General features: G+C 38.3%; 1 protein-coding gene across 2 annotated transcripts in view; it reads right to left on the bottom strand.

The window, feature by feature from the left end:
- Nucleotides 1–443: 443 nt before the first annotated feature.
- The window catches only part of LOC128703600 (very low-density lipoprotein receptor), a gene marked incomplete at its 5' end in the record, with an annotated part of 59,346 nt that continues 42,405 nt past the window's right edge, over nt 444–17,384 (bottom strand). For both annotated transcript variants that reach the window (XM_070101118.1, XM_070101117.1), the window contains 4 exon segments: nt 444–5,262; nt 7,140–7,332; nt 8,781–8,933; nt 12,408–12,536. In XM_070101118.1, the coding sequence (XP_069957219.1) occupies nt 5,102–5,262; nt 7,140–7,332; nt 8,781–8,933; nt 12,408–12,536 (636 nt within the window).

Raw genomic sequence — 17,384 nt, forward strand, 5'->3', positions numbered from 1 at the left:
TCATTAACTTCTATTCATCACTTTCAGCATAGAACTTCAACAATTTGTTCAGTTTCTTTAGGTCGTAGACAAAGCTAGATTAAGGCCTGGGCTTCAGGGGCTGCTGCCCAGGGGCCTCTGCCACCTGGAGGGCCTCCAGAGGTTTAGGGTTCACAGTTACTGCTGTAAGTTTATAATTATAGTATGTAATTACATCACATATATGATGAATTGGTGACTGTTTTTCCTTTTGAAAATATCACTGGGGGCCTCACTGTACCTGTAGCCCAGGGGCCTACAAAATCTTAATCTGGCTCTGGTAATAAAAATAGTGATTGTTCCAACATTAAACTCCTCAGCCTGACGCTTCACACTTACACTGCTGTCAAGCTTTTCCAACAACTTGACTTTCTGTGATATAGATAAACATAAATGCTTCCTCTTTCTTTTCACTATTACCCATAGACCTTTTCAACAATATCTTCACACCAAAGCACAAAATACACAGTAATCAGCGAGTACTAATTGCTGCTGACAACAAACTGACCCTAGTACAAGCGTAAAGCTTGTCTGTTTTGGCTTAACAGATGGAGGATTGAGCCTCCACTACATCTTGCACTGAATGATACATCTGCGGTACATCACGTCAACATTAAAATCTTTCTGATTTTGGAAGTTTCCATATTTTGGAATTTTGGATAAAGGATTCTATACTGTACATGAGAACTATGAATGCTCTCTGCCAATCCTTAAGTACTATAACTTCTTTCATACAATTTTTTTTTTTTTTTTTGCACACCAGCTGTGGAAACTTATTCGGTCCTAAAGTTTCACAGGACAGATACATTGTACGAAGATCCCAACATGTCACGGATGGAACGGCTGGGTTGGGTGGCCCTTACACCCACCCAACACACACACACACACACCTGGGCTGGTGAAGGTGGTTGGAAGGTACATCTTAATTGATAAATTTACTCTTCAAGGAAGAGGTAGGTAGTTTATACTGTTAGTGAACTAATATTAGGACTATTGAGGCAACTGTAGATAATAATAATGTAGACCTAAGACCTTAATGTAGGTAGCAATAGGCCAGTAATGTAGGCAGACACTAGGTTATATTAGCCAGGGAGAACTGGCAGCCCAAGTTTGAATGCTGGGGCACGGGGTTTTGAGACCGCAGTGCCTTCTTCTAAGACCAGACACCATCGGATCAACAAGTGCCGTGAACAGCAGGCAGTGCCCCCACGTGTCTTCACATACTAGACCTGGGGAAATCTGGTGGAGGCACCTCGAAGTACCGTAGTTGACCTCCTCTGTCAGGTCCACACAGTAAGACAAGACCTCCCTTTCTTTCTCAGTATTCTGGCCAGTTTCTGGGGGAAATTGCGAGTGAGTTGAGCTGTGGGTCTTTGTGCAGGCGGGCAGCCCATGACCAGTACGTACCGGCGTCTCTTCGTCAGGCTTAGAAGCTAGTGTCTATTTCTGCATAGTTATACTAGGGGATACACACCCCCTTGGAAACAGGAATTTCTAAGGTGCAGGCAGGTCACTAATACCGGCTGAATATTGCAGGAATTAAGGCTCCCAGTTGCACACAGTTCTGAGGGAAAGTCCACAGGGTAAGTTAGTCCTTTATACGTGCATGCAGGCGAGATTTCTTGCAACATCAGTCATTTATGGAGATCTGTCCTATAAGCCACTTGTGAGGCTGAGGTACCAACCTCAGGGCTCGGTGTCAACAGAGCTTGCTAGGGTAGACAACTCACATGGAGGTAGTCCAGACAAATTTTCATATCAGCCATCTCTAACCAAGGTACAGTGACCCCAAAAAGAGGAACACTCATTGTCATTCATTCAGTTACTGGTTTGCCAGATGCATGCAGACATGACAGTTTGGATGTGTGGTGTGAATATTAGGTAGAGAATTCAGAACTTGGAGATTAGAAGTGGGGGTTACCAGAGAATTGAGGGGGTATTGTTGAGGTTGTTTGGACATTTAGAGATGAAGGAGCAAAAGAGAACGATTAGGAGGGTGTATAATTCTTGGGGTGGAGGGAAGTAGTAGGGCTCGTCTCAAGAAAGGTTGGAAGGAGTGGGTATAGGAGGTTTTGTGTGAGTGTTAGACAAGAGCTAGTGGAGGCAAGTGATCTGTACGACCTGACTTGCTGTTGGAGCGTGTGAAAGGTAACATTTAGGAAAGGAGTCAAGAAAACCAATTAGCAGGACTGTAATCCTGGAGGTAGGAAGGGCTGTGCCTACACTCTGAATGAGGGGTTGGGATGTAGTGGCTGGAGGTTAATCTGAATTGTAGTATCAGCACACTTCTAGGAAACCCTGCCAATCCTTGAGTGAACAGAATCACACTGCCTATTACCAGACTTTTCCTAACTGTAAGTAGCCCATTACCACTTATTTTTTTCTTTTCTGTGTGTGCCTGCATAATTAACTCATTATTATTGTAACCAATAAATAATTTATTACCACTGTAACTTGTTCAGCTATCAAAACTTCAAGGCCCAATTCCTTCACTCATTATGTGACTCTATAATCCTTTGACTACAACCCACAGGATGGGTATAGGTTGCATAATGAAGATATTAAACTAATTGCATGTAAAAATCATATTTTTGTTTTAAAAGTTTTAAAAGTTCCAGGCTGGAATACTGCCGTACACTAACTGCCCCCTTCGAGGTAGGGGAAATTGCTGACCTGGAGAGTGTACAAAGAACCTTCACGGCACACAAATACAATAAGGCACCTAAATTACTGGGAACGGTTGAAGGCCCTTGATCTGTATTACCTGGAGTGCAGTCAACAGAGATACATAATAATATACACTTGGAAAATCCTAGAGGGATTGGTACCAAACTTGCACACGAAAATCACACCCCTTGAGAGCAAAAGAAAAGACTCGGCAGAAGATGCAATATTCCCCCAATGAAAAGCAGGGGTGCCACAAGTACACAGAGACAACACAATAAGCATCTGGGGCCCAAGACTGTTCAACTGCTTCCCAGCATACATAAGGGGGATTACCAATAGACCCCTAGCTGTCTTCAAGAAGGCACTGGACAGGCAACTAAAGTCAGTACCTGACCAGCCGGGCTGTGATTCATATGTCAGTTTGCATGCGGCCAGCAATAACAGCCTGGTTGATCAGACCCTGATCCACCACGAGGCCTGGTCTTAGACCGAGCCGCACGGGCATTGACCCCCGAAACCCTCTCCAGGTTAACTCCAGGTATATTTGGTGAAACCACCAATTTGCTACAGATAAATTATGATTGTTGCTGTTATGCCTGTTAAAAAAAATAAAAGCTCTAAACCCACATGGGTCATATAGTGCCATACAAATGTAATGGGCTTTACAAAGAATAATACTAAAACACTACGGTACCAAATTTCTGAATCGACAAGTGTTCCATGCGTTGGTGATAGTACAACCTTCTGATGAACCTAAGTGGAAATATTTAACTAATATATTTTATATACATAGTGTACATACACACTGTAATACATCACTGAAAACACTGGCATGCCAATTAAAACATTTGAAACGATAGCCTAAATAATCCAATGAAATCCAAACTTACCTTTAATTTTATAACTGGGAAAAACACATTGCATGTAAATTGAAAATAGATGTATACGTACAATACAAAATGAAAACTATCAGCATTAAATTAAATAAAAAAAATCATAATACAAAATCAACAGAAGGCATTACTGGACTAGCATGAAAGCAACCTATAAATTTATGCTAACATATTTACTATTAAAATGCAAACTACAATGAAGCAAATTTATATAGCACACATAAGCTATATTTATTAATGGCAATGAAAGTGCAAGATGGCATAACCTAGGCTAGGAGTTGTCATGATGGTTCATGAATTTTCCATGAAGCAGGACAAAATTATAGTCTTCAACAAGGAGAGCACCCATGACAAAATCAATAACCCACCCTTGTAAAAATAAATAAATATATAAATAAATAATTTGTACACTTATACCACTACAGTGTTTTGCAATCTATTATAAATGCACAGTAGTTATTTAACCAGTTCTCCATGCACACAGGAAAACAGAAGGAAAGCAAACAACAATTAAGTTTGTACACTACTGGATTAACAAGATATGTGGTATAAAATACTGACATAATGGAAAAATTAGACAAATTCAGTATAATGCAATCTTTTATTGACTACGTTTCACCCCCACACACTCGGCTTTTTGTGTCATGATAAAGCCCACTGTGTCCCCAAAACATAGTCAATAAAGGAATGTATATTATACTGCACTTGTGCATACTGAGGCATATTTAACCACAATTATGTAAACTGTTCCAAGGAGTGTGTGAAAATCCTCCATTTTTCTTCCCTACCCATTTCCTTTCCATCTAGTTTGTCTGTGTATGCAGTTCTTCCTTTACCTGCCTTTTGCTACCTTTTTCTTACTGTGATATTCATTTGACATACCCAGTATTTTTTCACATATTGTTTATTATGCAATTAAACAGCAAATGTTTCACTTATATGAAAGGAACAACATGCCATGGTGACAGCAATGTTCATACAATTTTAACAGATAAAAATATCAAGTTGCTTATCAACTGCAATCCTTAAGATAATTTATGAACTGATCAACAACAACAAAAAAAATAAATTAAAGGTTTAATGTATTCCATATATCTTCTGGTACATTAGTGTTACAGAAAAAATCTAAATTTCTCTATTTCAAGTTAATATACCACTCCTGTTAACTAACTTTCTACAGGTATACAAAAAAACATTAAAATTAATAGAAAACTTAAACTGCATATGAATCAATACCACTACTTGTACTCTGAGTGCAAAGTCTACACATCAATGTGTAGTAAAGCCAAAAGACAAAAAGTCTGCTTTGCAAAATAAGCGTTATGCTAAACCTGTACCCACATCTACAAGGTTGAAAATCCATACTCAGGTCTACAAAGATACGGATTACCCATAACTAAAGAGAACCACAAGCAATGAGAGTATCACAAGTGCAGTACTCTCAATTTTCTCCCACCTACTGGTTAACAGTTCAGCATAAAAAAAAAAAAAACTGAACGATTAGGAAAAATTACGTTTTCATACTAGCATAATTCAGTTCCAGACAATTTGGCATGCCACATGGCTCTCCAGCATAGACTACCGTGCCGAGTACGAGATGAGAAATGTGAAACAATACCTGTAAGATTATTGGTTATCGAGGTAGATTCTTGAGTAGGTTTCCCCAAGTAGGGAATCGAGTCATCTTGAGAGGCAGGGAGAAATGTACTACATTACAAAAGCAGTCAACATTAAAAAAACAAACCATCATGATCAGTGGACTATAAAAATCAACATGCAAGTACCTAAGCATAAACACTTAAAAATTAATATCTTTTTTATAGGTGTGGCCTTCAATAAGATACTTTAGTAATATGGCAACTTATTAAAACTCTGCCAAGCTATTTTTCTTGTTTACAGAAAATGTAGGCATGGAGATTAAAAGATGTGGGGTTGCTAACTGTCTAGTTCAGAAGGCTAAAGGGTGTCGAGACAGTTTGGGCAGTTAGCGTTAATGGAACACAATAGGATGAATAAATGGGTATATAAATCTGGGGCAGAGGGAAGGAGGGGTACAGGTCATCCCAGGAAGGGTAAGAGGGAGGGGAACAAAGGAGACAATGTGAGGCACTTAACATCCAATAGTACTGCACCTGTTAGGAAAAATGGACACAGAGACTTGTCCACAGGGTACAAGAATTTAAAAAAAGAAATTTGTTATTTTTTCCCATGAAATGATATAGAATCTTTTTTTGAAAGTAATAAAACAAAAGGGACAAAATTTGATGAAAAATTGACTAAATTACACTATTGCGAATTTTGCTGCATCGGCAGTGTTACCCACTTTGAGTCCTATTTTATGCCAATTACATTGTTCCAGTCGACCAAACTGTCGCTATTTCGCTAGCATGCCTTGCATTTCAGTGACTGAGCACAAGAAACTGCCCAATCAATTATTTCAATTACTTAATAAAGTGATCAGAAATTGGTAATTTGTCCAATTTCACACAAATTTTAAAATATTCCAAATTCAAAATGGGGTCCATAATATCAGTGCCTTCATGAACACACATTAGACCCACCAGCTGATGTGTAATGGACGTGTGATGTGATTTGTTTACTCTTGAACATTAGCAAAAATCGAACATTTCCCCTACTTTGAGCTCAATTTCAAGCTATTTTCAGTCCTAAACAGATCTTCTATTCTATCAAATGAGACCAAGAAACTGTGAAAACAACCATTAAAACAATACAAAAATGCACCACAAAGTCGCTGTTTTAAATCAAACAGACAGTCGTGTTTTTTTTTTCTCATTATTTACTGCGTGCTGCAGGAATTTTTTTTTTTTACCACTCACAGCTTTTCTGAGTGAGCTGAGCTCATGTAAAACTATGGCACTGACAATGGCTTCAAAGCCGTAGAACTACGGCACCAACCCAGAAAGGGTTAATGGGAAGAAAATATGGACAGGTCCTGTGCCCAATATTCTCAACATTTACCACAGATGGTGTGGCTTGTTTGCACTATTATGAAGCAAGCTATGACATCACTACATACCAACTTTAAAAATATATATTGAAAGAATCACTATGAAAAAATTGCTGATGACCCCAGAAAGGAGGGAAAAGGACAAGGGATGATGGAAGAAGGAAGACAGCTTGACACACCATTGTTTTTTTTTTAATTGTTTAGAAAATGCTACTGTATATTAGTTGATTTACATACTTAAAAACCTATGCCAAGACGTATTATTTATATCTGAATCCACTGAAAAGATGGCTTTTGTTGTCACATTTCACAAAAACTGAAAAAAGCACAATAAAAAGTAATACATACATACAAACAAAATAATATATACCTGCATAAAACTTGAACTATAAAAAATATATTTACAATTTACTACAACTCATGCACTTAAAAGATAACTGTATTATTATAATTCTATAATAAAAATGCAAAACTTATCTTGAAAGCACAAACAAAACAATTCAATAAACAAGCTGACAATAATACAATAGTTAAAATAAAAAAATAATACAAGCACTACTAGTCAGATACTAGTGATCAAAAGTAACACTCACCCTCGCTCTCGCACGTCAGTCCATCAGACATCAGCATGAGGCCATCTGGACAAGCACATGTAATTTTTGAAGCTTGAGGGCCAGTTTGTGGTGCAGGGAGACACAGGTGAGTACATAGACCATTAAGCGGAGTACAGTGATTTGTGCCATTGGGTTGCCTATAGCTATGGTACACATGGACAGTCATGGGGGTCTGTAACACAAACAATATATGTATGTAAATTTATTCTGAAGATTATAGTACATTTGTTACGTATCTTAATGGCTATGAAAATCACCACCTTGATGACTCAGTCTCAGATCAGGCCTCCTAAACATTTTTTTTTTTTTTCAACAAGTCGGCCGTCTCCCACCGAGGCAGGGTGACCCAAAAAGAAAATACTTTAATCATCATTCAACACTTTCACCTCACTCACACATAATCACTGTTTTTGCAGAGGTGCTCAGAACACAACATGAAAAAAAAAAAAAAAAACACTGTACAGGCATACCTCGCTAATACGGTGGGGTCAGGTTCCAGACCGCCGTAAAACAAATGTCGCTATAAAACAAATCACACCCCTTTTTTCACTTGCCACTGCATATAAAACCCTAAAAACTATGATCACACTATTATTTATTAGTGTGCAATAGTGCTAGGCCTAAAGAACTGATGCAAAAGCAAAAATAATTAATAAAAATTGTTAAATTCAGCTCAAAATAAGCTGTGTGCACCACCACCAAAAATAACAAACATGAATACAACTGAAAAGTGCCATGTTAGCAAAGAGCTCCAAAGTGAGTGTCATTAGAGAGGCATGCCTGCATAAAGGAATTAAAAGGAACATACAGTGAATGGATAAAAAAATTTTTAGCATTTATCTTGAATAATGATGAAACAAAGAAAAGACAAGTAATTCTTTTGAGGATAAGAGTAAAAATGTCCTTTTGGGGAAACATTAACAGTGGGGTGCCACAAAGATCTATACTTGCCCCAACAATGTTTGAATTTGTCTGCAGATGCAAAAATCTTGTGTAAAAGTAAATAAAAATTACTACACATTTACAAGAAGATTTGCATAAAGTGAGCTAATGAAGTAACTTGACTATGGTCAAGGATGAAATGAAAGTGATAAGCATTCTCTAAGTACATGTTATTTGTAAATATGTGGGCTTGTGGTCTGCAAACAGCAACAGCCTTGCTGACCAGGCAATTAGAATGAGAGAGAAAAAAAAAAACTGGCTCCAGGCCTGACTAATAGGTTAGAAGAAATCCAGAAATGTGTCACAGTTATATCACAACTGGGAAATGCTGTTGTAGCTGAATTTGCCTCCATTTTCTTATTTTCTCAGATGAGATCAACAATTAGGTATTTTCCTTTCCAGTTTTGTATCCCAGTCTTCCACTACAAAGAGAAATCTACTATACAGTGCAACATTTTAACCTATTTTTACTGAAGGGAGGTACCTACAGAATGTCTTTCAAGCTAAACAACTATGAACCAAACAGCTGTTTTATAGATATGATGGCACATTATGAACAGTAACACGATACCCGAGGTGAAAATCAAGTGGCTACATAAAATGTGAAAACCACAAGGTATAACCCTGAAATCTGTGGGGAATTCTCTGAAGATTATTTAAATCATCAGGCTAACTTACCGCATGTGAGTGTGCAATAGTTTCAACATTTTGTCCCGTGAATTTGTTAGCTCGGAAAATGGCTTCCTTGCGCCAATCACTCCAATACATTGTATCTTCGAAAACTGTGATAGAAAATGGATGAGGCAGGTAATCTGTTGAATAAAGTATGACCTGACAAAAAAAAGAAAATTATAAGTTAGAATATTGCATATACTACTGGAGAAATATATATTTTGCAGAATATTACTTTCAGAAAATGAAAACAATATTGCATGCTTTTATTACTATATTATATACCAAAGACTTACAGTTGCACATCTCCCTAAAATGAAACACTATATTAAATAGAGTACCAGCATATCTCACTCAATACTCATAGTTGGGTCTATAATTAAAGATTATAACCCCTGGACACTTAAGTTATTTGAGATGTTATAAATACTGAGAGAACCTAACTCTGCTCCTCTAGTTACCTGTACCTACAAACTTCTAATTACAAATACTGTATTAATTACTACTAGGCAAAACCAACCAGATGACATGACATGCAGGTGCTCCTCGACATACAATGGGATTACTTTCTGGTGAACCCATCGTAAATCGAAAATATTGCAAGTCGAATATGGGTATGATTTTTTTTTTTAACACGTCAGCCATTTCCCACCAAGGCAGGGTGACCCAAAAGAAAGAAAACCCCAAAAAGAAAAAACTTTCATTATCAGTCAACACTTTCACCATCACTCATACATAATTACTGTCTTTACAGAAGCACCCAGACACTACAGTTGAGTCACTCCAAAACTGCCAATATCCCAAACCCCTCCTTTAAAGTGAAGGCATTGTACTTCCCATTTCCAGGACTCAAGTCCAGCTATCCAATTTCCCCGAATCCCTTCCCAAAGTATTACCCTGCTCACACTCCAACAGCTCGTCAGGTCCCAAAAACAATTCATTTTCATGTAAAAATATAAAATAAAAATAAAGATGGGCAGTAATTTCATGACTGGCCAGGGAGGTATCACATCTTTTAGGAGTGAAGAAGAGCAGGATGGGAGTGTGGAAGAGGTGCGTCAGGCATCACGTAGAATGAAAGGGGGTAAAGCAGCTGGAACTGACAGGATCATGACAAATGTTATAAGCAGGGAGGGACAGTGTTGGAGTAGTTGGTATTTTTGCCTAATAAATGTATGAAAGAGGGGAAGGTACCTAGGGATTGACAGAGAACGTGTATATGTAGTTCCTTTATATAAAGGGAAGGGGGACAAAAAAGATAGTAAAAATTATAGGGGAATAAGTTTACTGAGTATACCAGGTAAAGTGTACAGTAGGGTTATTATTGATAAAATTAGAGGTAAGTGAGAGAGAAGGATTGCAGATGAGCAAGGAGGCTTCAGAGTGGGTAGGGGATGTGTAGATCAAGTGTTTACATTAAAGCATTTATGTGAACAGTATTTAGATAAAGGTACGGAAGTTTTCATTGCATTTATGGATTTAGAAAAGGTATATGATAGAGTGGATAGGGGAGCAATATGGCAGATGTTACAAGTGTAAGGAATACGTATTAAGTTACTAAATGCTGTAAAGAGTTTTTATGAGGATAGAGAGGCTCAGGTTAGGGTGTGTAGGAGAGAGGGAGACTACTTCCTGGTAAAAGTAGGTCTTAGACAGGGATGTGTAATGTCACCATGGTTGTTTAATATATTTATAGATGGGGTTGTGAAAGAAGTAAATGCTAGGGTGTTGGGGAGAGGGGTGGAACTAAATTATGGGGAATCAAGTACAAAATTGGAGTTGACACAGTCACATTTTATTGTAAAGGTAGAAAGTTGAAAGTGAACATAGAAAAGAGTAAGGTGATGAGGGTATCAAATGATTTAGATAAAGAAAAATTGGATATCAAATTGGGGAGGAGGAGTATGGAAGAAGTGAATGTTTTCAGATATTTGGGAGTTGACGTGTCAACGGATGGATTTATGAAGGGTGAGGTTAATCACAGAATTGATGAAGAAAAAAAGGTGAGTGGTGCGTTGAGGTATGAGTGGAGACAAAAAACGTTATCTATGGAGGCAAAGAAGGGAATGTATGAAAGTATAGTAGTACCAACACTCTTATATGGGTATGAAGCTTGGGTTGTAAATGCTGCAGCGAGGTGGTAGTTGGAGGCAGTGGAGATGTCCTGTCTAAGGGCAATGTGTGGTGTGAATATTATGCAGAAAATTCGAAGTGTGGAAATTAGGAGAAGGTGTGGAGTTAATAAAAGTATTAGTCAGAGGGCTGAAGAGGGGTTGTTGAGGTGGTTTGGTCATTTAGAGAGAATGGATCAAAGTAGAATGACATGGAGAACGTATAAATCTGTAGGGGAAGGAAGGCGAGGTAGGGGTCATCCTCGAAAAAGTTGGAGGTAGGGGGTAAAGGAGGTTTTGTGGGCGAGGGGCTTGGACTTCCAGCAAGCGTGCGTGAGCGTGTTAGATAGGATTGAATGGAGACAAATGGTATTTGGGACCTGGCAAGCTGTTGGAGTGTGAGCAGGGTAATATTTAATGAAGGGATTCAGGGAAACCGGTTATTTTTATATAGCCGGACTTGAGTCCTGGAAATGAGAAGTTCAATGCCTGCACTTTAAAGGAGGGGTTTGGGATATTGGCAGTTTGGAGGGATATGCTGTGTATCTTTATACGTATATGCTTCTAAACTCTTGTATTCTGAGCACCTCCGAAAAAAAAAACTATACTTATGGGAGATTCTAAAGTTGCAAAGGTTAGTGGACGAGTTTGGGAGTGTGTGTAAAGGTGTAAAGTTGAAAGTGAACATAGATAAGAGTAAGGTGATGAGGGTATCAAATTAGTTAGATAAAGAAAAACTGGATATCACACTGGAGGGAGGAAGTATGGAAGAAGTGAATATTTTCAGATATTTGGGAGCTGACTTGTCAGTGGATGGGTTTATGAAGGATAAGGTTAACCATAGAACTGATGAAGGAAAAAAGGAGTGGTATGTTGGGGTATCTGTGGAAACAAAGCACATTATCAGTGGAGGCAGAGAAGGAAATATACGAGAGTATAGTGGTACCAACACTCTTATATGGGTGTGAAGTGTGGGTTGTATATGCTACAATGAGAAGGCAGCTGGAGGCAGTGGAGATGTTGTGTCTAAGGGCAATGTGTGGTGTAAATATTATGCAGAGAATTCATAGTGTGGAAATTAGGAGGTGTGGCATTACTAAAAGTATTACTCAGAGGGCTGAAGAGAAGCTGTTGAGGTGGTTTGGTCATTTAGAGAGAATGGAACAAAGGAGAATGACTTGGAGAGCGTATAAATCTGTAGAAGGAAGGCAGGGTAGGGGTCATCCCCAAAAAGGTTGGAGGGAAGGGGTTAAGGTGGTTTTGTGGGCGAGTGGCTTGGACTTCCAGCAAGAATGCATGAGTGTGTCAGATAGGAGAGAATGCAGGTGAATGGTTTTTGGGACCTGACGAGCTGGAGTGTGAGCAGGGTAACCGGTTAGCCAGACTTGAGTCCTGGCAATGGGAAGTACAATGCCTGCACTGTAAAGGAGGGGTTTGGGATATTGGCAGTTTGGAAGAACGTCTAAGCAGTCATGTCTGAGCACCTCTATATACATACATGTATAAGAGCAGAGCGCCTTACCCTGCGGTTAGAGCCATCAAAGTCACAAGAGTAGATTGTATGGTACTTGGAATCTGACCAATATATTTTTCGCAAAACCAAGTCAAGACTTAGAGCGTTGGGCCACCTTATATCTCTAGTAACAATAGCCTGTGAATATAAAATAACATAAGATTATCATACAACAAAGATGACCATTGTGTTGGGGAAAAAAAAATTTAGTTGTGTATTTCATATAGGTGTGGGAGATACCACACCCGACTAATTTTTTTTTTTTTTTTTTGGTTACAAAAACTTTCCACAATAAATATTTAACTCTCGCACTACAGTAAGACTACACATATTTTAAGGCAAGTAATGAGTGCACCATATGTGCATTTTATCACTTTAGGGCAATTTAAACATATGTACAGTGGACCCCCGCATAACGATTACCTCCGAATGCGACCAATTATGTAAGTGTATTTATGTAAGTGCGTTTGTATGTGTATGTTTGGGGGTCTGAAATGGACTAATCTACTTCACAATATTTCTTATGGGAACAAATTCGGTCAGTACTGGCACCTGAACATACTTCTGGAGTGAAAAAATATCGTTAACCGGGGGTCCACTGTACCTACCACCTGACTTTCTACAATAAATACTACTCATCTTTCACCCTATATTAAGACTACACATTTTTTAAGGTAAGTAATGAGTATTATACATACAGTGGAACCTTGACTTACTCGTGTCCCAATATACGAGTTTTTTGAGATATGAGCCGTCTCTGGTTCAATTTTTTGCTCCGATTAAGAGCCAACATTTGAGTTACAAGTCAGCTCTACCCGCTTCCCCCTCAACCCAAAACCTGGACACCTCGCTTGTTTATCTATGATTTCATGCTTTAATTCCATGGAAATCATTCTCTTTTTCTTCTCAGCACTGTCCTCTACACTTACTTTCTCAGGACCTATGCTTAGAAAAAATGAGATTTGGCCAAATGACTGTCAAAAGTGTAAGCAAAGCATGAGAGAACTGCTCCCACAGTGAGGTAAACAGTGCACTGAGTTGTGCAAGACAGGTATACCATACCGATAAGATGAAAGTTAAGACACTTGTGCAACATCTGGTTGTTTTTATTGTAGACGTTTCGCCATCCAGTGGCTTTATCAATACAGATTCTTGGACATAATAAGAAATCAGAAGAACTATATACAAAAGATGAGGTAATCAGTCCCTCAGCCTTGGAGGTGGTGTTTAGAGCACAGTGGTGCTAATATTTCTTTACATTCTTGACTTATGACCGTGTTTTTTTTGCCAAATTTCTAGGAAATAAACAACTATTTGTGTTGTACACAGTGTTTTTCCTAAACCTTACAGTATAAAATACAGTACTAACAGCATAAAAAGTTAAGTAAAACATGAAATACCAAAATAAAACAATAAAATAAAGTCATTACAAAAATGTGATGTTGATATTCAGTAGTAAAGTTCGACTTGCGTCTATTTCGACTAACGACCGGTTTCTCTGAACTGAACTCGGTCGTAAGTCGGATGGTAGGTGTATTTCGTATTTATAAATACATTGTTTCAGTGTTTTCCTTAGAAAACTAGTGATCTACTGCAGTTAGCCTCAAAAAACAGTTTTCTCTTACAATAAGAGCATGGGAAGATACTATAGTCAAAGTGGAACAGGAAATGGCGGACTCTTCCGCCACTGCCTCTGCCACCATATTACAGTGGAGCCCCACTTATACGGCGGGTTAGGTTCCAGACTGTCGCCGGAAAGCAGACATTACCAGAAGGCAGAACTCCATTTTTTTTCCATTTATAAATGCATATAAATGCCAGACAACAAGTTTACACTAAATTATATTAAGTTAGTAATAGAACTAGGCATTAAAAACACGCAAAGTAAAATACAGTCACAGTAAATTCATTACTTATCCTAAAGTATTTATAATCTTAATGTAGGGAGAGAGGTGAGTAGTACTTATTTGTAGGAAGTCAGGTGCAGGTAGCCCAGGTGTAGGTAGCACTGGCTCCCCGTCTCATACTTAATATACGATATTTAAAACATCCCAGAGAGGCAAAATACACATACAGTACACTCATTATTTACCTTAAAATATGTGTAGTCTTAATATAGGAAGAGAGGTGAGTAGTATTTATTTGTATAAAGTCAGTGTAGGTAGCCGATAGGTGTAGCCCGCCTGGGCTACACCTACCGGCTACCTACACTGTGGCCCAGAGCCATATTATTAACATCGACATGCCTTGTACAATGAATTTAATCATTTCTAACAACTACCTTTAGATGCCATCATAAACGAAGGTAGAAGTAATGAATAATTCATGCCGAAAATTGTAAACAAAAGCGGAGTGGGGGAGTGGCTGGGCCAAACGCAGATTCATACACGTTTTCTCTGATGGCTAAACAGAGAAAATGTAATGTTGTCCCCCCACCCGGCTCCACAAGTATTATTATCAGAGCATATAAACTATGCAATAAATGCCAGACAACAAGCTTACACTAACTTAAATTAAGTTAGCAATAGAAATAGGCATTAAAAACAAAATAAAAGGTAAGATACACACAGAGTACACTTATTACTTACCTTAAAATATTAATATTAATGTGTGAGAGGTGAGGGGCAGGGTGTTTATTGAATAAAATCAGAATGGCACACCATCATCCTCTAACTGCCGAACTTGCACACGAAAATCACTCACTACGAAAGCAAAAGGCTTGGCAGACGATGTAACATCCCCCCAATGAAAAGCAGGGGTGTCACTAGCACGTTAAGAGACCATACAATAAGTGTCAGGGGCCCGAGACTGTTCAACTGCCTCCCAGCATACAGAAGGGGGATTACCAACAGACCCCTGGCAGTCTTCAAGCTGGCACTGGACAAGCACCTAAAGTCGGTACCTGACCAGCCGGGCTGTGGCTCGTATGTTGGTTTGCAAGCAGCCAGCAGTAACAGCCTGGTTGATCAGGCTCTGATCTACCAGGAGGATTGGTCAAAGACCGGGCCGCGGGGGCGTTGACCCCCGGAACTCTCTCCAGGTAAACTCCAGGTAAAAACTTGGCACTTAAAGCAAGAGGCTTACGACTTCTCTTTTTACTACAGCTAACCTTAGACGCCATCGTCAATGAGAGCCAACTAGTTAACGAAAGAGTAAACGAGAGAGAGAACAAGATACAGAGTTGAGACAATGTAAGAACACAAACTGAACAGGTAGTGGACGATCACTTGGTCAGGCGAAATAAATGCGTATTAATGTGTGTCTACTTTTAGTTCATTCACGTCCATTTGTAAGAGCTTGTAAAACATCTACCTCAATATTTTTTTATTTTAATAATAATTGCCTCACAATACAAACACTCTTACATTGTGTACAAATTGTACAAGTTAGTTCAGAATAAACAAACAGCAACACACCATTTTTAGAGCGAATGAAGATAATAATAATAATAATAATTATATTATTATTATTATTAATATTAATAATAATATTTTTTTTTTCAACAAGTCGGCCGGGGGTAACTGTAGAAAAATATTCTTTTTGTATGCCATTACTCTATGTATAGCAATTCACGACCCTTGTGAGGGAAAAGTTCAATAGATAGGAGTAGAGAGGGAGTATATAGTAACAATAGTTTCATTGCCGGCTACTTGTTAAGGTAGGGTAAGTCAAGCTCCCGCTATTCCCCGAAAGTGATAGTTTCATTGCCGCCTTGTTTTTTCCCACTATTCCCGCCTTTTTTCCCCCACCCCGAAAGTGATAGTTTGACTGCCGGCTACTTGTTAAGGTAGGGTCAGTCTAGCTCCCGCTATCCCTTCCCTCCTCCCCCCCCCCCGAAAGGTGACGTGTGGGGCTCCGGTCCAAACAGTAATCACTAAACTCACAGCTCCCAGCACTACTGTAAGTACATGCCTGCCTTGTATTCTAGTGGATTTATTGGTTGAAAGCTTCACTTTTGACCAATAATAAACTTAGTCCTTTCAGTCTTGCTCTAGGTTGACTGTTGTAATAATCACCACATCTTTTAGTTATTGTACTTATCATGGAGAGTGATTTCTTAAGCAGTGGGTAACCTGTCTATCTTTCCAGCTTGGATGACAGAGGGTCACCTGCCAATCAACGAGCAGAACTGATGGAGATGGACTAACGTCCTGAGATTTCCCCTTTTTGGATTTAATTACCTGTGCACCTGTATGAAATTGCAGGACGTAACTCCTCATCATTGCAGTGGTAAAGAACCTGCTTTCCTGTCATCGGGATATAATACTCACGGCTATACTGTGAAGAACGAACCGGTGGGTTGTAACCAACACCTGCGACCCCCCCCCCCTATCATCAGCAACGGCTACAATTTCAACAACACAGTGTCACCAACACCAGACACCCCTATATATATTAGCGTTGAATTCAGTTATCATTTATATTTTTCATTTTTCATTTTCTTTAATGTAGGATTAATATTTCATATTTAAGTGTTTTATATTTTCTATATAATAAAGTGTTTATGTTTGTCTGTTATTATTTCTTTTTCTATTCACTAATTTTCCTGAGGAGGAGCCAGCCTGGGTAATACTGTCTGAAGTTGTTACAGGGCTGAGTAAGCCTTCACAACCCTTGTGGGTTTAGTGTTTTTTATAATAATAATTATTATTATTAATATTAATATATAATAATATTAATATATAATAATTAATATTAATATATAATATAATAATATTATTATTATTAATATTAATATATTATTAGTAGTAATCTTCAGTAAAGATTACTGAAGATTACTAATAATAATATATTAATATTAATATATAATAATAATAATAATTATTATTATTATTAATTATAAAAACCACTAAACCCACAAGGGTTGTGAATTGCTATACATAAAGGCATACGAAAAAAATATTTTTCTACAATTACCCCCTAGTGTTTGACTAGAGAAAACGTAATTCTTCCGACACCACCTACACAGCTGCTTTGTAAACATAT

This window comes from Cherax quadricarinatus, chromosome 76, assembly GCF_038502225.1.
Source record: "Cherax quadricarinatus isolate ZL_2023a chromosome 76, ASM3850222v1, whole genome shotgun sequence".
Lineage (NCBI taxonomy): Eukaryota > Metazoa > Arthropoda > Malacostraca > Decapoda > Parastacidae > Cherax > Cherax quadricarinatus.